General features: G+C 37.8%; 1 protein-coding gene across 1 annotated transcript in view; it reads right to left on the bottom strand.

Annotated features, from left to right (window-relative positions):
* Positions 1-451: 451 nt before the first annotated feature.
* The window catches only part of LOC111139085 (ERCC excision repair 6 like 2), a 123148-nt gene continuing 100424 nt past the window's right edge, over positions 452-23175 (bottom strand). Inside the window, exons 18-19 of the mRNA XM_022491222.1 lie at positions 9550-9731; positions 452-2998 (exon numbers count right to left, since the gene is read on the bottom strand). Coding sequence (XP_022346930.1) covers positions 2032-2998; positions 9550-9731 — 1149 coding nt within the window. The 3' untranslated portion in view covers positions 452-2031. The remainder of the gene's footprint in view (positions 2999-9549; positions 9732-23175) is intronic.

Genomic DNA, 23175 nt, shown 5'->3' with positions numbered 1-23175 from the left:
CCTCGTACTCTGCTTGACAAGCTGTTCCTGCATGATGAGTTTCACTGGCAACTGCTGAAAACTAGTTTTTAAATTCCAGGTCTGAATTTTTGCTCCCACTTTGACTTTTACTGATAAAAATCTCTTTAATAGTATTTCATTTTATTGTATGAATATCATTTTATGATTCAAAGGTCATATCTACATTAAAAATTTTAAAGGTATTTTATTTTATGAAATATCCACTTTTATTAAAATGACTGAACTCTCTCATCTGGTATATAAACTGAGATAAAGAGGTTTCTACTTGCTTCTTTGGGCTCCTCCTACAGCAAGGCCCAGAGCAGGCGAACAACATTGATATGTCTACCACAGATACACAATACATTGATTTTTGTAGCAACCACCCCAGTGGTGAAACTCGGCATTTTCTAAGTCTGGATACAACTCAGCTGAAAATAGAAAAAAAAAAAAAAAAAAAAAAAAAAATTCATGGAGACAATGATTTGCAAACTGTGATTTCTAATCATTAACGGGTCATAAAATCAATTTAGTGGGTTATGATAGCATGAAAAAACACAGAGACGTAAGAGGCAAAAAGTACAACAGAACTGGAGATATCAAAGGACACTGCATGTCTTACGGGTAAATATTATTTCATGAATATTTTGTTTCAATCTGTATTAACACATATGTACTGAGTCATAATATAAAATAGATTTTGCAGCCCTCAACAGCACCCCAGAGAAGGTCATATTTGGTCACTCAGTCCCTTGAGAAAAGATTTCTGTCTTTGCTTTTGTTTGGTTTTCCCATCTCCCTGCCATGATTTTGCGCTGCGGAGACGGGTAATGGGGAGGCCCCGCCCCCTCAACCCAACAAGGGTCCACAGCTGTCTGCGCGCCACCACTTCCGGGTCACCGCTGTTTCCTATTTTTCTTCCTGACCTGTAGATCCGGAGCTCAACAGAAGCACAGCTGCTACAGCGCGTCTGAATGGAGTCAGTGGAAACCTCGGGTCTCCGCTGCCTTGGGCCTGGCATGAACCCCCGGCCTTCACAGCCAGCGCACTTCACAGATGCGGTCTCCCGCCTTTTACCCGTAGCCGTACCTCCCCTGCACACCTTGAGCCGCTGGCATGGTACACATGGGGACCAAGTGAGTGTTTCCACAGAAACGAATTCAACAGTAAGCACATTCTGCTGATTATAAACCACATACATTAAATTCAACAAAATAGAACAGTTTTAAATGAACTGTCTCTTCATTTCTCTATACTTCATACAAAAGTACTACACCAAGTTTAATGGATACTGATTAAATCCTAACTGTTGCCTAAGCAGTGGAGGCATTGCCTTCTGTGGCTATCCGTAGTAGTTCTGTTACTTCAGTGTCAAACCTCAAATAGTACAGTTATACAACACTGACCCTTCGTATTTGAGCAGTTATAAACTTATTATGTTAATACATTGTATATTCAGTACTAGTTAACACTTTATCATAATTTAGTAATAATACATGATACTTTGGGAAAAGGAAGACAGTTAACTGAATTTTCTAGATGCTAGTGAGAAACACATCAATGTACACCATATTTGGGGATGACCATAATTTGCCCTGTGACTTAATGGAATCCAGAAAAGTAAACCAAAGCCTTTTTAATCCAGAAGGACACAAATGTTGCTTGAGTTCAAGCCTTTCACTTTCATATTAGGAAATACCTGCGCACCAAGGTAAGTGACTTATCTACAGGCACATAATTACTCAGTGAGGGAGATGTCCCAGGTCTCCTGATAACAAATTCAGACCTTTTCTATTTCATAAAGATGTTTACGCTATAATACAATCATACTTTTAAAAAGATCAAATCAGATATCAAGGAAAAAATACACGATAACCTTTTAGGCTAAAACAACCCTAGAACAAGAGTTGAATAAAAGCATATGTTGACAGTGGTGTTCAAGGGAACATCATTATTCGTGTGGAACACAGTGTTGTGATCTTGGGAGGGTAGAAGCTCACTGGTTAGAGTAATTCATTGTATGTTTATGCGTTACTTTTGTGCATTAGTTGTGCTTTCATCTGTATCACTTGTGCTAAATTTTTTCCACAAAAATTTGTCATTTGATTTCCAAAGTGAAGTTTCCAGCTCCTCTTTCCTTTTGGAGGAGGCAGCAAGGGGCACTTTTTCACATAGAGTCTCTATCACTGCCAAGTCGGTGAGTTTGCTAAGACTGTCGTCATTCTGTTCATTCAAGATGTCCCAGAAATCTTTTGGTCTCTGTTTTGCTTTTTCCATGGGCCCTGAAAGAACTTTCTTTGGCAGCTGTGTGGGACTGTTCCCATGACTTTTAAAGAGGTCATCAAGAATAGATGTGTCACCAAGTAAGCCTACCACGGAAGTGCTTCCTAACTCTGGATTTTCTAGCTTTTTGTTCTCCACTTTGAAAAGGGGTTCATTTCTTGAAATGCCTGTTCTTGTTAGGTCCTGCTGGTCTTTCATGGTATATTCAAATTTTTCTAACTCATATACTTCAGTGTTCAGGGAATGGGATGCTACAGTGTCTTTGGAGGCTTGGCTGTTTTCCCCATTGTCAGTCTCTTGGGTAGAGTTCATAGGTGACTTGTTAGTTTCTCCATCATTAGGAAGCACTTCTTCTCTATGGAAACCATGATTTTGAAACTTAATTGATTTTTCTTTATATTTCTGGGGGCTGCAAATTTGAGAAACTTTTTTGGGAGAATCTTTAAATGACAAAGTTTCAGAATCTGACAGCCTTTCTTTCTTAAGAGATTCTCTTTTTTCAGACTTATTCCTGACTCTCTCTCTTTTCTGATGGGAAGATTTAATGAGTTCTGCAGCAGAATCCACAAAAAATTCTTTTACCTCTGGATACTGAGAAGCATAAAAGTCTTTTAGCATTTTCTGTCGTTCTTCTGATGTGGCATTAGTTATATGTTCAGCAAATTCCTTTACAGAAGGCAAGTTAAAATAAGAAGCCATTTCTTCAAATTGTTTTCTGAAAATTCAATGAACAAAAGCAGTGGTTATTTTTATTACATTTTATTTTTAAAGACCTCATCATCAGTGATATTTTTTAAGGAGACAAAGCTATGTATATTTGACCCTGGTATAACAAGGGTGTCAGGTTTCTCCATGCAGTTGGAAATACGAGTATAACTTTTCACTGTCCCCCAAATTAGCCTACTGTTGACTGGCAAACTTTACCAATAACAAAACAGTCAAGTAACACATATTTTGTATGTTATATGCATTATATATAATGTGCTATATTATGTGCTATATTTTTACAATAAAGTAAGCTAGAGGAAAGGAAAATGTTATTAAGAAAATCATAAAGAAGAGATTTTACATTTACAGGACTGTATTTACAAAAAAAAAAGTCTGCTTATAAGTGCATTTACACTGTTGAAACCCGTGTTACTCAAGTCAACTATAATTTTATTCGTTTAGTATATATTACCTTCATTCCATAATGAAAATGCATTTTACACTAGCAGGATGTGACCTCTTTCTTTATGCTACTAAAAAAAACTTTTAGCCCATGAGATAACCAACTTTTTAAGTTATTGTGATTTATACTATTAGCTATCTCCTGGGAATTGTGGGATCCCAGCATGTTACTCCTCCAGTCAGCCAATTTATGACTGACATGAGAATCATAATTTATATAATCTGTGTTTGAAAATCTATATTGCGTTAAAGTCTGACAATTGAATTATTAAAGAAAGGTCTTAATGAATGGAAGAGAGAAAATTCTGAAAAATAAAGGAATTTTTTTCTTCTCTCTCCTTTTTTCCCTTCTTCCACAAATACAACATAGAAATTTCACACAATTTTTTGAAGATCCTAAAGGAAAATTCTAAATTGATAAACCTAGATTCTTTCTTCCCCCAACTGGTCTAACTGGGGTCTAGACAGGTAAACTAAGAAGTAAGATGCTATTTAAAGCAGTGAGTTTCACTCTTAGTGTAAGATACTAATAAAAGCTATTTTGTGTGCATGTGAGGAAACGGGCCTTCCAGAACCCTCGTAAGACAGATGCAGAAAGAAAGATTGTTTCAGAATCCTGGATACCAGACTCTGCTCCTTTCCCCAGATGAGGGTCCTATGGACTGAACTGCGTCCCCCTGAAATTCATATGTTGAAACCCTGATCCTTAGTGTGACTGTATTTGGAAATACGGCCTTTAGAAAGTAATTAAGGCTAAATAAGGTCATAAGAAGCCACCAGAGAGATCTTTCTACACATGAGAGGACAAGGTGAGAAGGTCACCATCTGCAAGCCAGGAAGAGAGCCCTCAACAGAAGCCAAATCAGCTGGCACGCTGATCTTGAACTTCCCAGACTCTAAAGTAAGAAATAACTTTCTGTTGTTTAAGCCCCAGTCTGTGGAATTTCGTTACGGGAGACAGAGTAGATTGAGACAGAGGGTACTGCTTTGCTAATACTGAGTTTGGGCCATGAATCAGGAGAGCTCAGTGTTCCCAAACATTCTTTCAGACAAAAGCCAGAGATGGTTTTGTAGCCCAAAGTTTTAGAATTATATTTTATATAATACTTTCTTTTTTTTTTTTTTTAAAGATTTTTATTTATTTGACAGACAGAGGTCACAAGTAGGCAGAGAGGCAGGCAGAGAGAGAGAGAGAGAGAGAGAGAGGGAAGCAGGCTCTCTGCTGAGCAGAGAGCCCGATGCGGGGCTCGATCCCAGGACCCTGAGATCATGACCTGAGTCGAAGGCAGAGGCTTTAACCCACTGAGCCACCCAGGCGCCCCTATATAATACTTTCTTAAAACAGTCATTTATGCATTTAAGAAATATTTATAGACCCTCTATGTGCTAGGCACCGTGAACAGCCCTATACCATATTCTTCAAGGAGTTTATATATTGTTTATAGTTTATAGTTGAGCTAGGGGAGACAGATGCATGAAAATCAAACCAGAAGAGACTGATAAAGCCCACTACAGTATAAATACAGGGCCCTGTGGGTGCCCACAGATACTGAAGCCAGCGATGGGTCATGGGTAAGGTAGCAGGGCAGGCTTCCCTGGTGTCACCAGTCAGATAAGGATGAATGAGGAAACATTCCAGGGAGAGGGGGAACACGCACAGGCCCACTTCTGAGAGGACCCGGCGTACAGTGGGGCAGGAGGAACAGCCAGGGAAGAGGGTGAAAATCGTGAGGGGTCCGTATGCCAATTTCAGAAGTTTGCATTTTCTCCTGCACACAACAGAGACTCCTGAAGGTAAAATAATGATTTATTTATAATGTATGTACGTAGGAGCTCTAAAGCCACTATGATTTTTGCTGCTCAGACCAGGTTACATAAAGTCTGTGTTTCCTGTGATTTGAGTGGCAATCCATCCCATGAGCTCATGACTTTCTTTCGTGGCTCCAGATGAACACACTGGCTTCCAGTCCTCACCACACTGGTCCTATTAACTGTTCCAAGTCCAGATATTATCTATGCTTGATCAACAGCCACTCTTCCTGCCAACAGAATATTTAATAACACAAATACAAGCTTCCAAATATCTGTCCTGGAAATTGCCAATGTTCTTGTTGGAAAGCAACAAGCACGTTCTTAAAAGGTTCCAGTTTTCACTTCATATGAAGTAATGAGGTATTATTATTTTATTAATCATCTCCAAATCCATTTTCATGGCCTTTCTAATAAATATTTGTGCTGCAAAGATTAGGTTAATGGCCAAGTTATGGGCTGATGTCTTCTTATTTATCCAAGACTTGGTGGTATCTCAGCGGCTGCCCAAGTTTCAAAGTTTCAAAGTTTCAAAGCTGCCAAACTTTCACCTTTGCTATGCTGACCTCACTCACAATCCCCATGATTCTGTCACTTCTGGGAGGAGACCTGCTTCTGACCCCTGTCATGTCAGTAATATGCAAGTAAATTCGGCCGTGTGGAAGCCCCCTCACAGGATGAGTTACGATTATAATTGTTTTATTTTTGCCTTCTACCTGGCTTCCATAATTCTTGGTCTTTAAAAAAATATTCTCCAAGTATTGAAGGAAGTGCAAGGTACAATCAGGAGGTATAAGCTAGCCATTTTGTAAGGACAATTTAATAAACGAGAATAGACACTCATGAGCCACTACAGAGAAAGAAAAAACAAATAGAAAACCAAAGATAGGTATCTTTCAGCAAATATATCCACAGAAGTTGTGTGCCATGGATATAATTCACATTCTCTCCCCTTTTCTTGAGGAACTGGGGGAAAGGGGTAGAACACAGCTAAACCATCTTCTCTTCACCTGAGCTTTCTGAAGTGAAGGGAGACAGAAACTTCATTCCAGTGACCTGAGGGCAGCAGCTGGTACAGAGCCGTGATTCTCACAAAGCGGGGGATGGCGGGAAAGTTGTGTCAGCAGTTCTAATACTGTTCCCTGGCTCAAATATTGGTATCCTAATGTTTGCCTTTCACTTAGCTTGAGTTTATTCCCTAGGCTAGGCAGAGAAAGAAGGAAGAGAGGAACTAAGCATTGTTAATAGTTTTATTTTAATATACGGTGCTAGAGGGGGTAAGGACTCTTGTGCTCCTCAAAAACTGGTAAAATGCATATGGTCGGTCTCTGAACAAAATAATTGCACAAAATAAATTGCCCCAAGTTTGCCCAGAATCATAGTTATAAGTCTGTTTAAGAGGAGATATGGGGCTGTAGCATGTGGGGTGTTCACCTTTTTGGGCAATGGTGGGCCACTAAGAGCCATGCTGTAACCTATCACACCAGCACCCAACGGCCGAGGAGCTGCCAAACCCTGAGGAGAGAATTTGGAACCTAGAGAGCCGTCACCATTTGCCTGCTGAGCCTTTGGGGCCAATTCAACCAGACCTCCCATCCCCACTTACCTCAGCCACTATTCCTCTCTTACCTGGAACCACTGACCTCTCATCCCCTCCTTGTCTCTCCTTTCCCAATCTAATGCAATTCCTCACCCTTCCAGACCATTCTTGCAGTGCCCCCAGAACAAGGCCATGATCTACCAACTCCCTGTTCTTCTCCCAGAATGGTCCCTCTGTCCCCTCATACCGCCTCTTCTCATGCAGCCCTCACACACTAAAGCTCTTATGCCTCACACCCTAAATCTCAGGGTTCATGGTTCACGTTGCTGCTTCCAGATGATTATTTTCTTGGAGACTCCTTCCCCTCTTTTAAGTTTATGCTATCTCACTAAACCATTCTCTCCCGCAACTTGTTAAGTGACCTCTTAATTGCTTCCTGCTAGTGACTGAACAGTGGAGATTAATCCTGCCTCCTTTCCTATCTCCTGCCATCATTCTTGATAACACCAATATCCATGTGGATGTCCCACCCAATTCCAACTCCTGGCCCACCAATTTCTTTACTGCTCCTGACCCAAGAATCAACTGCATGTCAGGTCCCTATTCCCAAGACCATAGACTGCCACTGTCATACCATTAACTGTACAACCTGCAAATCCCTGAATTCAGGCACCTTATACAACAGCCCAACTGTTCAATTCCTCTATGACCATAATGCCGGAAGATACTTCTGACCTCATCAAGTCTCCCCTTGTCTAGCTTAGGTTCAATTTTATAATTACTCCTTTGCAAACATCCTTCAGCTTCCTTGCTTCTCTTTCCCTCCATTCTAACCCCTGAACATCTCTCTATTCTGTGTCTGTAACTGAGCAATTGAAGCTTGCTGAACAAAGTCTGCACACCTGCATGAAAGCTTCTACTAGAATTACTCTCAAACAGGGACTTAACATGAGTCATGAATTCTGGTCCCACTAAACCTGCTGTCCTATTTTATAAGTGATTTATTTAATGATTTTTCTCTCTCGAAATTTCTCTCCCTCTGAATTGATACTTCAATTCTCAATTAATTGAGGAAATACCACCGTACACAATTCCTGTCTTCATCCCTTCATCTAGGAGTTAGACCTTCTTCACGGGTCTTGACCTCACTCTCTCCTGCCTCCAGGGCTTCTGTTAGCACATCTTGGGCTTGTTCTCTTTTTCCCCTGTTCCATACACAAACCGGTTCTATTATCTTCCCAACTTTAAAAAAGCTTATCTTTGACAATGCCCTCTAGCTCCTGCTACTTTTCACTCTCCAAGAGCTGTCACAGGATCTACCCGCCCATCCCCTGCTTGCCCACCTCACCCCAGCATCTGCTCATAGATTTGCAGGCCGCTCCCAATCAAGGCAGCCAATGAGTTCTCTGCAGCCAGTTCCAGGAGGCACCTTCCCACTTCATCTGATTCAGGTTCTCAGAGGCATTTAATAAAGTGAAGTGCTCCCTCCTTTTTGAAACTTTCATTCCTCTTGGACTTCAGGACCTTATATTGTGCCTCCTACCCAGTGGGCTACTGTCACCTGAAGACTTAGTCTTGCGGCTTTTCTTCTCCCCTCTGTGCTGGACTCCTAGGCTGTTCACACAGTCTGTGGCTATAAAGTCATTTATAATCTCAATGCTGATGACTTCCACATTTAGATCTCCAGTCCCCATACCCCAGAGTAGCATATCCATTGCCTATTTTGCATTTCCATAGAACCTCAAATTTAATATGAACAAAAAGAGGATTCTTGATTTTTTTCACTCAAAACTCTTTTCTCTGCTAGTTTTCCCCATTTAGTCAACCCAGTCTGTTGTTCTGACAACCAGTCCAGCACCAAACTGAATCCATCCACTTCACTGTCTCCATGGCAACCACTCTATCGCCAACCACCATTAACTAGTTCCTTACAGTCCTGCCTTGTCTGCTCTCTTCCACACAGAAACTAGAACAATCTTTTAGAAACATACATCAGATCACGTTCATGCTTCAAAAGCTTCTGGCTGCACTTGGAATAAAATCCAAACTCTTGTCCGCAACCTACAGGGCTTTGTATGCTCCAGCCCCATCTGTGTCTCGGCCTGCCCCTCATGGCACCCTGCTTGGTTTATCATGCACTAAGCACTCAGTTCCTTGAGTGTACCAACCTCTTCCGTCCTCAGGGATGTTCTTACTCTAGTTCTTTGCCTGGTTATCCCTCAGGTCTCAGATGTCAACTCTTTTGTGAGGTCTTCCCTGACTACCTCATAGAAAGCTATCTGCACCCCCTCCAGATCCCATTATTCTCTATCAAGGAGGCCTGTCCACTTCTTTCTTATATCATTTTATAAGTTTTGTTTTGTTTTTTTTTTTTACTTTTGAAAATTCTTATGGTTTAATGCCAATTACCACTGCACTGTAAGCTCTATGTCCTTTTTTACACCCTGTATGTTCAGCACACAGCACAATGCCTGAGTACATATCAGGTGCTCAATAAATATTCAATGAATGAATATAATGCACTTAAGTATTTCATGTGTCCATATAAAATGATTTTGTTTTTTGTTTTTTTTATCAATTCAGGAATTAGCTTTCTAAAAACATTTAAAACATCTGGAATTTATTTTTTAAAGTAAACAAATTGAGATGCCAGGTATGGTTAAGATTCAAATAATTTGTATATTTTATTAAGTAGCTATATTTCTTTTGAGAATAATTCTTGAAGTCCAATGTTGTTATAGACATACCTGCGGATTCCCTTTGGCGTTTCCCCAATTATGAAGGTGGTCTGGTCTGTGCGGTAGACATTTTTCTTCTTCTGGGTTACAGGGTGTGAAATGTAAAGGGGAAATGAAATACTTCCTTCACTTAGTTGGTGACCTTTCTTTGTATGTGTCAATGTATCTGTTTTCACTTTTTCTTTATGTGTCTGAAAAGAAAAGGAAAGCAAAAACAAAGTCTGAAAAAATAGTTATTTTTGGTTAAATGAGAAGATGTCCTTATTTTTCCCCCAAACTCTTTATAATCAAGTATATCAAATTCCCCAACTGAAAGCACTGTAAGAGATGTTAACTAGATTTTTAAAAAGAAGATACAGGGAAAAGTTATATTTTATATCTTTCTGAAATATATAAAACTAATGGAAATACTATGATGTTTCCATGGTATCTATGGTTTAATATATATCTTAAAGATATATCTTTCTTAAAGATAGAATAAAAGTAATAACAATAAGATGATGCCTTCATTGTCAAGACTGATTGCATACCATATCCACAATACTGAGGATAAAAGTTAATGATTATAAAAATCATGGCATAAAAATGAGCTATTTAAAATTCTTAAATTCAGTAACTTCTCTCAATATTATGAGTCAAGATTTTCAGGTATTTAGTTTTATGTAAGTAGCCAAACTTTAAAAAAAAATAATAATCTTTATGTGAGAATTAAATAAGAAACTATCTTTTTTCATAAATCCTTTTTTTTTTTTTTTAGATTTTATTTATTTATTTGACAGAGATCACAAGTAGGCAGAGAGGCAGGCAGAGAGAGAGGGGGAAGCAGGCTCCCTGCTGAGCAGAGAGCCCGATGTGGGGCTCGATCCCAGAACCCCTGGATCATGACCTAAGCTGAAGGCAGAAGCTTTAACCCACTGAGCCACCCAGGCGCCCCTAAATTCTACTTTTTAATCTCTACTGGATTGCCAGGATATTTAATAGTTTTAAGATGCTAGTTACAGTTGGTTAAAAGTATACACAAAATTATATTTATTTTACAGACTATATGGGTTGCTTATTTAATATAAATTGTTAAAAATGCTGGGTCAAGGAAAAAAAAAACTTTAAACTCCATGGTTCCAATTTCCCTGAAATGATGGTATAGTGAATATGTGGAAAGTCCTGTCCCATTCCAAAAAGAGAAATACTGTATACAATTTGACAACAACAGGAGAATTATATTTGAGCTCAGAAGTAAGAAAGGTAAATCACTAGGTGCCAAAAAGCAAAGAAGTAATGTAGTGGTGAATGGGAGCTAATGAATGCCTTAAGTTATAGTCTGTAGGATCCCATGTCCAAAGGGGAGATGAAAATGACTAACTCCCTGCATTAAAAAATAAACAAACCAAAAACAAAGGAGGATATCCAGTTTGCATATTAAAGCTAGGAAAGCCCAAATTGGGAATGTAGGAGAGAAGCAGGCTACTTTCCTACTCTAGATAGGAAGAATCACTGATGAAATGTGGACTGCCCAGGCTATGCCAGTTGTGGAATCTGATTTTGTAGCACCTGAGTGGTATGGAAAATCTAAGCCAACATAAAAAACTGGCCCAGAATCACTGAAAACTATGGCTCTCAATGAGAGATGAATATAAAAACATACCCTAGGAAGACTTCTATAACCCAGAGAATGCTTTTGATTCCAGTGTGGGGGTGTGGGGAGGAGCTGAGGCAAAAATTATGAAGAACAAATAAAACCCACCACCATGAAAATGGGCAGATGCAACAAGTGTGAGAATACGCAATTGGAATTATAGATAATGAAGCAACCTGAAAGAGGCTTTAAATCATTAGCAAGTCCAGAAAGACAAAGGAAGGAACAGAATTTGCCAGCAAGAACTGGGTATTATATAGGCAGATCTGAAAAAGAACCAAACACAAACTCTTAAAAGGAAATATAGTTTTGAAATAAAAAACAGAGATAGCAACAAGCTCAAAATATGAGTTAAAGCAGCAGACTAAACAACCTTACTATGATAGTTGGGAAAGTGGTAGAGTAAGAAGACATACCAAAATTTCTAAAATACTAGAAGAAGAGAATAAAGAAAATAGAAGAGATAATGCAAAAACATAATGGCAGGTAACTGAAGAAGGCATGAATCCTCAAAACAAAAAAGGAGAGAGAATCTCTAGTGGGAAAAATAATAATAAATCTTGTACTTTGTTATATCACAGAGGGCATCTTAAAAACTAGCAGGGAGAAAAAAAAGATATCCCACAAAGAAATGACAATCAACCTGAAGAAAGACTTCTCATTAATACCACCACCACCAGAAGATAATTAGATAATACCTTTCACATGCAGAGAAGGAAAAAACTGTAAACTTAGAATTCTATACCCAGTTTAACTATCATTAAATTACTTTTTTTCAGACATACAAAGACTATAAGAGTGTACTAGATACAGATTCTTGCTAATGACATAATTATTTTTCTTTTATAGGAGTTAGATGGGATTGAAATGGCACATATAAATGAATATGGGTAGGGGATAGTTTTTCATTCCACAAATATTTACTGAGCACCTGTTATCTTCCTGCCACCACACTATGCAGTTGAGAACAAAGATATTTACATATACAAAGAGTCCCCAACCCTTAAGGGACTTAAAAGTGACAAGCCCATTTTTTATTTTAAAGATGGAACATTTAGTTTTCTTTTAAAAAATAAATCATTTATCTCTTCAACTTATATTCAAGTTCATTTTATTGAAATAAACTGAATATAAGATAACACATATAACTATTTTCTTTCTTTTCTTTTCTTTCTTTTCCTTCTTTCCTTCCTTCCTCCCCTTCCCTTTTCCTTCCTTCCTTCTTCCCCTTACCTTCTTTTACCTTCCCTCCCCCCTCCCTCCTCTCCCTTCCTTTCTTTCTTCCTTCCTTCCTTCCTTCCTTCCTTAATCTCTATATCCTATATGGGTACCAAATTATGACCCCGAGATCAAGAGTCACACGCCCTACCAACTGCACCAGCCAGAGACCCTGTAACTGTATGTTTTGTAATAACAAACCATTTCTAATGAAAATAAATTGACTTCTTAAATATCTCTTGTGAAGCAGATGGACAGACACAAAATGTTGAAAGTACTTTCCTTAAAGACATAATTTCTTGAATCTTAAAACATTAACAGAAAGGAAAGCCGATCTTTAAAGATATATTTGAAAGAGATTTGATGCATTTATTTTACATCACAAGAAAACAGATGATGGTTGCAAGTTTCCAATAAAAAGGCTCATCATCTTAGATGGTCCCCAAGAAATAATGGTCTATTACTATAAGGAGAGATTGGATGTTTACATGAAGATAAAGGGAATAAACAGAAAAAGAAGGAACTGGGCCAACCAAGAACACTCCATCCTTATATATTGCAATTTCTTAAGCCATAGAGAAATCATGCCAGACAATGGCAATTTTCAATAATTTATATAATTACTCTGGGTCTTTCTGACCTTGGCAGGATTACAGAGCTCACATTTTGTGTGGATACATTTTTTTTAAAGTCAGTTTTATAAATTCTTCAGGGAAATTCAGCTTTTCTAACAACAGGTATCAAACATGTGGACCTCTAATTTTTGCCAAATATTCCATATTTAAAAACCTGATTATGTTAGACAATCATAAAAATAGGAAGAACATTCTTTTCCCACATGGGCTCAGTACCCTATCCTTCATTTTTTTTTTTTTTTAAATCTATCCAGGTTCAGATTTCCATTTTGGTAGAGTCCTTTGAAACTACTGAAACAAGGTTATGAAACAAAATTTTATTAATTAACTTAATAAACATTTTGGTGACCTTGTTATAAAGCTGGTTTCAATCCAGTAAAATAGTATCCTTTACAGTAGCTGATACAAGGAAAACAATGCCAAAGTGCAGTTGCAATTGTAGTGATAGTTATAATTTATTATAAAGCAAAGTTCAAGGCCTATGGCCAAGATGAAAAGATTCCAGATTATGCTGATTGGACTTAAGCTTATTCATTACCACTATGTCAAAGCTGTGAAGTCATATGACACTGAGGCAACATGAAGAAGTAGCAATAGTAATAAAGGCTTGAGTAATAAAAAATTCAGTAAAATGAACTAGATTAGGAACTGAAAAGACAATACTATCCCTTTTTAACACTAGGAAAGAGGGTGAGGTTGCTTGCTAAAGAAAGCAAAATGAATCCACTCCTTTTTCCCCTTAGAGAGTAGAATGGCCAATAACTGGAACACTATGTCTGTATTTAAAAAGAAATTTTGCAATCATGACATGAATAAAGCAGAAATGCCAGTTTCTGCAAAAGCCCCTAGCTGTTCCTAATGTTTTCTTAAAAAGTTTCTTTAAAACTATCCATCAAGATTTGCCTTAAGAAAGTACATCTATATTCTGTGATTCGGATGAAGCTTACCTTCGTATGATAATTTATGATTATAATGATAAGAAATTACAAAGATAAGGACTTTGTACAGTATTTATATAGTATAAATATTTCTGCTAATAAGTATTTTGGAAAGTTTGACACTATTAGAATATAATTTATAACTTAGTATTGCTAAATTCATGATTATTTGCTTAATTACTGAGTATTGTTAGGTGTTTCTACTATAGTGTTTGTATGAAAAGTTAAATTTAATTTGTGGGATCTTTATTAGAAATAAAACTTAGTGAGCATAAGGAACATAGTAATTGTTTCTAGGAAATGTAAGAATGCAGTTAAGAATCCATTTGACAATGAAATTAGTTGAATGGAAACGGGGGCTACTTAAGAAGGTGGGTTTATCAGAGAATCCTAAAGTAATAATTTTAATCTATGAGCAGTAATGCGCTATGGGCATATACATACTATATGAAGCAGTTAGTTGCAAATTGAAAAAGTGAAGGAAAAACTGTCCCCCTTCAGACCACAGTTAAACAGGACTAAAAAGATAAAAGGCTATGTCTGATTATCCAAGTCCTAATCTGACTTATATAATTAAGAATTTAAACACATGATGTGTTGTCTTTACAAAGGTAATTGTTGTTAAAACTAAAATTCATAATATAAAAATTTGTTCAATTCAGCTAAAACATTAAACACTTTATTCCTATAAATGACAATTGTTCTAATATATTTTGGCCAAAACAGTCTCCTCATCTTTCAGAACTAAATGTTTAACTTGGAAATAGCTCACTTTAAAGACTTCATGACTATCAGCTTCAATTTAATTTTGATGAAGTTATAAAATCATTATTGATTTTTCTGCTGTATCTGTAAAATGTGTTTGAAAATATATCATAAAAACTACTATTTAAAAATGTACAGTGTCTACATTCTATAAAGTAAAAGCTATACTTATTTTAAGTTGTAAAAGATATACATTAGGATTATAATAAATAAGAGGGCACTTTTGTAGGGAAAAATTCTGTCTTCTGGAGTAGTCACAATGAATCCACACTAGACCTAAACAACTGTATATAATTCTGTGCAATTTATTTCTTCCTGGAAAGTTTTAGGTTTATATTGGTTCTACCAGGAAAGTTCCTTATCTTCAGGCCAATATTAAGAAATATTCAGATAACTTTTGATAATACTTTATTTTTCCTTTGAACCAAAAGTGCATTGCATTGTTTGTATTTCAAGACATTAGATCTAAGCCAAACTACATTACTTTAACTGAACCAATAGTTATTTTTTAAAAGGCACAGCTTAAAAAAAAGGTGATAACGTATATATAGGTCTTCAATATGAAAGTAAGGAAAAAACCTGACTCTTAAAAGTTTAAAGATAGCATTCTTTGGCATCAGTGTAATGAGAAAAGAAAAAAAGACATATGCCCCTACCTCACAGCCATATGATTACATTAACATTTTTCTATTTACTCTGCTATGTAGGAAATCTATCTTCATATACTAGGAAACTTTATTGGGAATAGTACAGAGAATGTTTAAGTTAAAAAAAAAATTTTTTTTCTCCTAATAGTCTAAAACTTTCTTCAATAGTCTTGAAGGTAAAAAATAACTTTGGAGGTAAATTATCAAAAGAACTGCAGAGAGCACCTAGATGAGAATGGCAAGGCAATAAAAAAGTTGATAGAGATCAATCTTGCCTGTAGCCACCCACCTATAACAAATGGGCAAGAAACATTACAATCTAGGAGAGTGAGTTTCAAAAGCAATCATGAATAGCCTTCAATTCCCATTCTGGCAGGAGAAATACTACTGTAATCTCTGCCATCTTTTTAAAGCTCCTTGGGACCAATTCCTAGAGACACACCCATAGCCAGTGCAGATACTGCTGATTCTTTCTTCCTTGCTCATCTGTACCCTCCATGTAGGCTTGGAGAGGGCACAATGAAGCAGAATAGCCTGATAAGCTCCTCTCTTCCATGGTAGGCTACTGGGAGTTACTGAAATGTTTTATTAAGCAATTTTGGAATAGATCTGTCTGCTAAGCTGGTTTCTCCAGAAAATACCCTGTAGAACATACTCCAGAACAAAGAGCAATGCATATTTAACAGACACATTCACTATTTTTCTCCCTTAACCAGATGTTTAGGCTTGATTCATCATTGAGAAAGTTGAAATCAGGGAGGAGATTTTCAAAGGCATTGGAAGGTCCTGATCACTTGGACCCCCCGAGAAGCCTGAATGGAAAGATGAATTAAAGTGGATTCCAAGATTACCAAAGGATCTGCCCATTACAGGAAGCTCTTGGTCTACACCTTATTCCTGAGAAAAGCACAGAGCCTCACATGGTGCTCTATGGTCATGGCCACCTGTGGGCGTACCATGTAGTCACAGGTCCTCACACTGTCCTGATCACACCAACTTTGCCATAGAGACTAAAAATCAATCAATCAATCAATCAATCAATCAAGTGCTCTTTCATTTTCTTTCATTAAATCTTAAATAGTGAAGTCTGAGAGGCAGCTTTTGTTTACACATCTGTTCAAATGAAAGATGAAAATTGAAATCTCCCTTTGGGTAAGGGCTGAACTCTTAAAAAAAACTCTAAAAAGTAATAAACTTCCTTGTCTTGGCAAAGCAGGGAATCTGGAGTACTATAAAAACATATAGCACATGTAAATATATTCATTCAATGGCATCTGAGTTTCTAAAAGGACAAAAAAACTTTCAAGGATCTTTGTACAGGTGTGAAAAATCTCTCATCCTTAAAGTAATCATTCAAGATTTTTGCCTGGAGGTAGACAATATTACTGTAAATGCAGTTTTCCAATATTCAGGAAAGCCTAAGGCAACTCTGAGCCCTGAATCGTCTTTACTCATTCTCTGGAGAGAAGCCAACTGTTCAGAGGAGTCACCACAAATACATATTAAAGTCAAATTTTCCGCATGTTTAAAAATGACATTCAATCTGAAAAAAACACTTAGATGCAAATTCCACATCTTTTTTGGTTTTGGTCTGCTTTTTTCCTGGAAGAAATGACACATCTCTATTTATATATCTCTATATCTCTATATCTATCTATCTATCTATCTAGTTTTTAAAAAGATATTATTTATTTATTTGACAGAGGGAGAGAGACATCACAAGAGGGAACACAAGCAAAGGGAGTGAGAGAGGGAGAAGCAGGCTTCCCACTGAGCAGGGAGCTCGATGCAGGGCTCGGGGCTCCATCCCAGAACACTGGGATCATGACCTGAGGCGAAGGCAGACACTTAATGACTGAGCCACCCAGGTGCCCCTATATCTATATATTTTTAATAGTGCTTTGCTTTCTAGAAGAGTCACAACAGGACAAGTTTATATTGGCTGTCCTGAGCCTAGGTTCCTTTTCTATCCACAAGAGGCCATTTCTCATTGTCTGACAGATCCACCCATCTAAAAGAACAAAGTGACAGCCTTGGGAGAGCAGGTGAATATTGTGGAGCAGACTACAAGAAGAAATATAAAAGCCCCATCTCCTTGGGATCTGTGACCCTGAAGGGACTGCCATGGCAGTCATCTGTGGAAAAGGCCAGATAAGACAGTGGCAATCACCAAAGTCTGCAGCCCAGTAAAAGGGAGTGTTCACGAACACCCTCAGTCCTATCTGGCAGCGTGGTCAGGGCATAAATTCCCTTTATTACCTCCTGCAGAAAAAGGCTAGAGCAGGATCTGGGGGCTCCTGGGATAAAAGTGGGAACACTGGACTCAGGCTCTAGGGTTCAGGGGAAACTTGGAAGTTTTTGTATCTTTTTGAGCCTCACTACCCTGGGAGATAATTATTGATTTGGGGATCAGGATCTAGGGGGTAGGAATCTGGATCAGGAACTCCCATCAGTCTCTTCCATATTTAAAATTCGCAATTCTACCAGTTCTTATAGGATTTCAGAAAGTAACGAATAGGTCCTTAGAATCTTATAGCCCTGACACACTTTTGAATTTTTATATGTCTTAATTACAGTACTGTAAAACTTTCTCTAAAGACTATTTGAGCAGGGAGCCCAATATGGGATTTGATCCCAGGAGCCTGGAATCATGACCTAAGCCACAGGGAGATGCTTAACTGACTGAGCCACCCAGGCTGCCCTACACTTACTTTCTTTCTTTCTTTCTTTTTTTTTTTTTTTTAAGATTTACTTATTTCAGAGAGAGAAAGAGAGCACACAAGAGAGTGAATGCTTGAGAGCAGGGGAAGGGGCAGAGGGAGAATCTTCAGTGGCTCCATACCCAGTGCAAGTCCAATGTAGGTCTCAACCTGGGGCTCAATCTCAGGACCATGAGATCATGACCTGAGCCGAAATCAAGAGTGAGACAGACGCTTATCTGACTGTGCCACGCAGGCACCCCATTTTTACACTTTAAAAATTATGAAGGACCCCAAAGAGATTTTGTGTGGGTTTTACCTATTAAATATTTAAAGTATTTATTAGTCTGTTAAAAAATCGATAACATGGGGCACCTGGGTGGCTCAGTGGGTTAAAGCCTCTGCCTTCAGCTCAGGTCATGATCCCAGGGTCCTGGAATCAAGCCCTCTATTGGGCTCTCTGCTCAGTGGGGAGCCTGCTTCCTCCTCTCTCTCTCTCTCTTTCTGCCTGCCTCTCCGCCTACTTGTGATCGCTCTCTCTCTGTCAAATAAATAAAACCTTAAAAAAAATTTAAAAAAAAATCAATAACATGTTTTTATAGCTTTTTTTTTTTTTAAGATTTTATTCAAGAGAAAGAGTGGAAACAGAGGGGAGAGACAAAAGGAGAGGGAGAAGCAAACTCCCTGCTCAGCAGGGAGCCTGACGTGGGGCTCGATCCCAGGACCTGGAGAATATGACCTTAGCCGAAAGCAGACACTTAACCATCTGAGCCACCCAGGCTCCCTGAGTGTCTACGTTTTACATTTCTGTAAATATCTTTAATATCTGGATTCATGAAGCACAGCTGGATTCTTATATCTGGCTTTTGCATTCAATCTGTTGCAACAAGGTAACTTTTGGTTGGAGTATCTGAAGAAAATCAGTATCATAGAGATATGTAGTTAGAAAAGGGAAGAATATTTTAATAGCCCTTTCAGATAACTGGAGATACTCTTTTTTTTATACTGCATCAAAACTCAAGGTTAATTTCATGTAAAACCTGAAACTGTATCAGTAAATTTTTTATATTGTTAAAATTAAAATTCATGAGTATATCTTGTACTTTGGCTGGCTTTTTTCCCCAGCATGATTTTGTGGTATCATGCACTGGTCATTTGAAAATATCAATTAACTGAGCTATGCAGATCTTCAAAACGATACATTCAACTGTACAACACTGGAAAACCATATGTGTTGTTATCATCACCTACTGCATCAGAAAAAAAAAATCTTTTAAGTATAGGGAAAGTGTCATGGTCATGGTTTTTCAACATTTTAGTTTTCACTCGAAAGCCTGACTTATATTCCTCACAACACGTACTGCCTGTTGTTTTCCTTGAAGTACAAATAAAACTCACTAGGTTCATTTTTAAGACATTATCTACCAAATATACAAATTTAAATAACCAGTATGCCAGTACAAATGATGTTTTATAAAAAAAAAAAAAGTTGCTAGTTCCGTTTCCAGCCAATTAAACAAATGCTTATGTACATTTCCTATTATAGCAAACAGAATAGAAAAAAAGATGAGTATGAAAGGGTTGAGATTTGATAAAATTAGCCATTTTTTATCAAAGATATAAATTCATCAAGGATATCCATCAGAGAAGCTAGTTTTCTTTTCCTGCAAATATGTAACAGTACAGAACCTAAAGGCCATGAGGCATCATGGGGGCCACAGCTCAATTCATACTGAGCTGCCAGCACTTTGCTCACCATCGCTTTTGCACCATTTGTACAAATCTTAACAAGTGGAAAGCGTACTTAGAATTATTCTGAAAAAAGTTCTGACCTTGCAGACCCCTACAAGAGCCTCCAGTATCTTAGGGGTCCATCCCATGGATGACACTTTTGAGAACCACTCATCTGCCAGAAACTGACATGCCTTCATTCAGCACATACTTGCTACCTCCATGCTGGAAAACAGACCAGGCTGATCCAGAATGGGTTCTGGTTTCACCCAGCTTTATGTCTACACACAGGAAAAGGCTCCCGGCTTAGCAAGGGAAAACAGAAGAGTCTTTCTGTCTAGAAAAATGATTAGCAGCTTCAGCCCTGGCTCTTGGCCTTCTTCACCAAAGAATAGTAAGATATTCTGCACATGTTGAAAGTTACTTGTCAGAGTATAAAATCTTACATTTTGGTCTGTTCAGGTCAGTTTAGCATCTTTTGATTATAGCTCTACATTCAAGGCTTTTCATGATCCATTCCCCTATACAGCCTTACTCTTTCTGATGTCCAATATAGGCTGGTCTGGTTAGGCTAGTCTTCTTGCTACTGCCAGACACATCATGATGTTCACTTTTGGAGTCAAATTTCCCCAGCCCTGCCTTCTGCCCAGCATAGTCCTACCCATTCTTGAAAGTCCAGATGCATGAGACTTTCCTTGCATCTTTTTTTTTTCTTGCATTGCTATTTCAATTTCTCACTTGATAGCTTTACTATATAAATGGAATCTACCAGGTGCCTCATTAGTGCAGTAGGTAGCATGTCATTCTCATAAATGGAATCTACCTTGACTTAAGAGTTAATGTAATCACACACAGCATACTAAACCAAGCAGCAACAATGTTGCATGTAGACCAAAAATCCTAATTTCACACACCAAGGGAATACAGCAAAATCAAGGGGCCCTCTTTGAATAGGTAGGACCCTTATACTATTGGAAACTATTTTGATTGCTTAGATCTTACCTGTGTAACTGGATCTATACATGCCTCTAACAGAGAACAACCATATGTGTTTGTGTGTGTGTGTGTGTATGTGTAGGTATATGTATATGTGTATATATATAGAGAGAGAGAGACAGGGAAAGGGAGGAGGAGAGGGAGAGTCCTGAGTCATGTACCCAACAGACTTCCAATAAATGAATGTTGGATGAATATAAACTTACACAAACATAACACAAGGAAGAAAAATTTTTGGAAGACAATTTACCAAAAGCAAAATTTCTTCCTCTGAAGGTATTCATTACTTCACCTGGCAACAATAACAGCATAACCTTAAAAACTGAATAAAAGTAGGATATGTCTTTCCAATTCCATTTTTAAGCAATGGCTGCCAGAGTCATGAAAATTGTTTACAGATTAATTGAAAGTTGGTTCTGATAGTAACTTGGCTACGAGATGATGATACCTTTAAAATAAAACATCAACGTACCAACAATCTTGACATAAAATCTGTGAGAGCTGACTCTGCTTACGTTAACAGAGATATCAGCCTCATCAGGAAATTGGCAAAAATATCACAAATTCCACAAGAAATTTGCAAAAGAGTCTCAAATTTCGTATTAGATCAAGGACCACAGTTCAAACCTATTTATCCTGCCTAAAGCCAATCCACCACACAAGAATTCATGTTTATGTTAAAAATTCCTCCCATTTTTTATTTGTAGAATCTCTTTGAGAAGGTTTTATTTAGTGTCTATTAGAAACTCAATTAAAATTAGTAAGCTCTGATTGAATATCTAGGTACCTAGCTTCTGGGAATAAAAGAGTAAGACTCGGTTCCTAACACAAAAGAGTTTCACAAGCTAACCAGGAATACAGTGGCAAACATTATTGATGGCCTTACCAACAGCCACTGTTACTCTTTGTTTTCTGAACAAAAGTAGAGTTCTCTTAGAGATGTGTTGGGGGAAGATGGATTGCTCTCTCAGTTTTGGGGGGGATAAACTGAGGTTAGGCAAGCTAGTAGGCATGTTTTGCAGGAAAGACCGTTCTCCCCAATAAAGGGAGACAAATATGAAAAGAACCACACCTTTCTGTCTTTAGATACATTTGTATGAGAAAATGAGTTCTTGAGATGCAGTAATTATCCTACAACATGAGGCAAAAGGCCCAGGGACTATATGGTAACTTACTAAGGATAGTGGGGCAGAAGATGAGAGAGCCTGAATCCTTACAGTGTCACTGATCTGTAGCACTAAACCTGGACATAGCCCCCAACAGACTGGCTGTTACGTGAATTAGCTCAATAGTCCATTGTATAGGTTACTTTTATTAATTAATCAATTAATTAATCTTTATTGAAGTAGAGTTGACTTACAACGTTATATTAGTTTCACAGTGATTTGACAAGTCTCCGTGTTATGCAAGCCACCACCTGCCACCATTGGGGACTACTACAATACCATTGACTATATTCTCTGTGCTGCACCTTTTATTCCTGTGATTTGCTCATCCCATAACTGGAAGCCTGCATCTCCCACTCCCCTTCACCCATTTTGCCCATCCCTTTCACCCCTCTCCCCTCTGGCAATCATCGGCTTGTTCTCTGTATTTGTGGGTCTGTTTCTGCTTTTTGTTTATTTATTCACTTGTTTTGTTTTTTTAGATTCTGCATATAAGTTAAATCCCATGGTATTTGTCTTTCTCTGTCTGACTTCTTTTACTTGGCATAATATCCTCTAGGTTCATTCATATTGTTGCAAATGGCAAGGTCTCTCTTTCTGGGTTTTTTTTTTTTGTTTTTTTTTTTTTTTTTTGTTTGTGGTTTTTTTTTTTTTTTTTTTTTTGTGGCTGAGTAAAATTCCATTGTGTAATATACCACATCTTCTTTATCCATTCATCTATTGATGGACACTTGGGTTGCTTCCATATCTTGGGTATTGTAAATAATGCTACAATAAGCATAGGAGTGTTTTTTTTTGAATTAGTGTTTTCACTTTCTTTGGGTAACTACCCAGTAGTGGAATTACTGGATCATATGGTATTTCTATTTTTAATTTTTTAAGAAGCCTCCATACTGTTTTCTGTAGTGGGTGCACAAGTTTGCATCCCCACCAGCAGGGCACAAGGGTTCTTTTTTCTCCACATCCAACACTTGTTTCTTGTGTTTTTATTTTAGCCCTTATGACAGATGTGAGGTGATATCTTATTGTGGTTTTGATTTGCAATTGCCTTACAATTAGTGATGTTGAGCATCTCTTCATATGTCTGTTTGTATAGGCCACTTTTAGATGGCTATTCTATTCTTTGCAGCTGAAAGCATTCTGTAGACATACTATAATAACACATACTACAGTGATAAGTGCTACAACATACACATACACACACACA

The sequence above is a fragment of the Enhydra lutris genome, unplaced genomic scaffold (assembly GCF_002288905.1).
Source record: "Enhydra lutris kenyoni isolate GAN:26980312 unplaced genomic scaffold, ASM228890v2 scaffoldscaffold95, whole genome shotgun sequence".
NCBI classification, from domain to species: Eukaryota; Metazoa; Chordata; class Mammalia; order Carnivora; family Mustelidae; genus Enhydra; species Enhydra lutris.
Note: the sequence above shows the minus strand (reverse complement) of the source record. Positions and strands in the feature narration are given on the sequence as shown.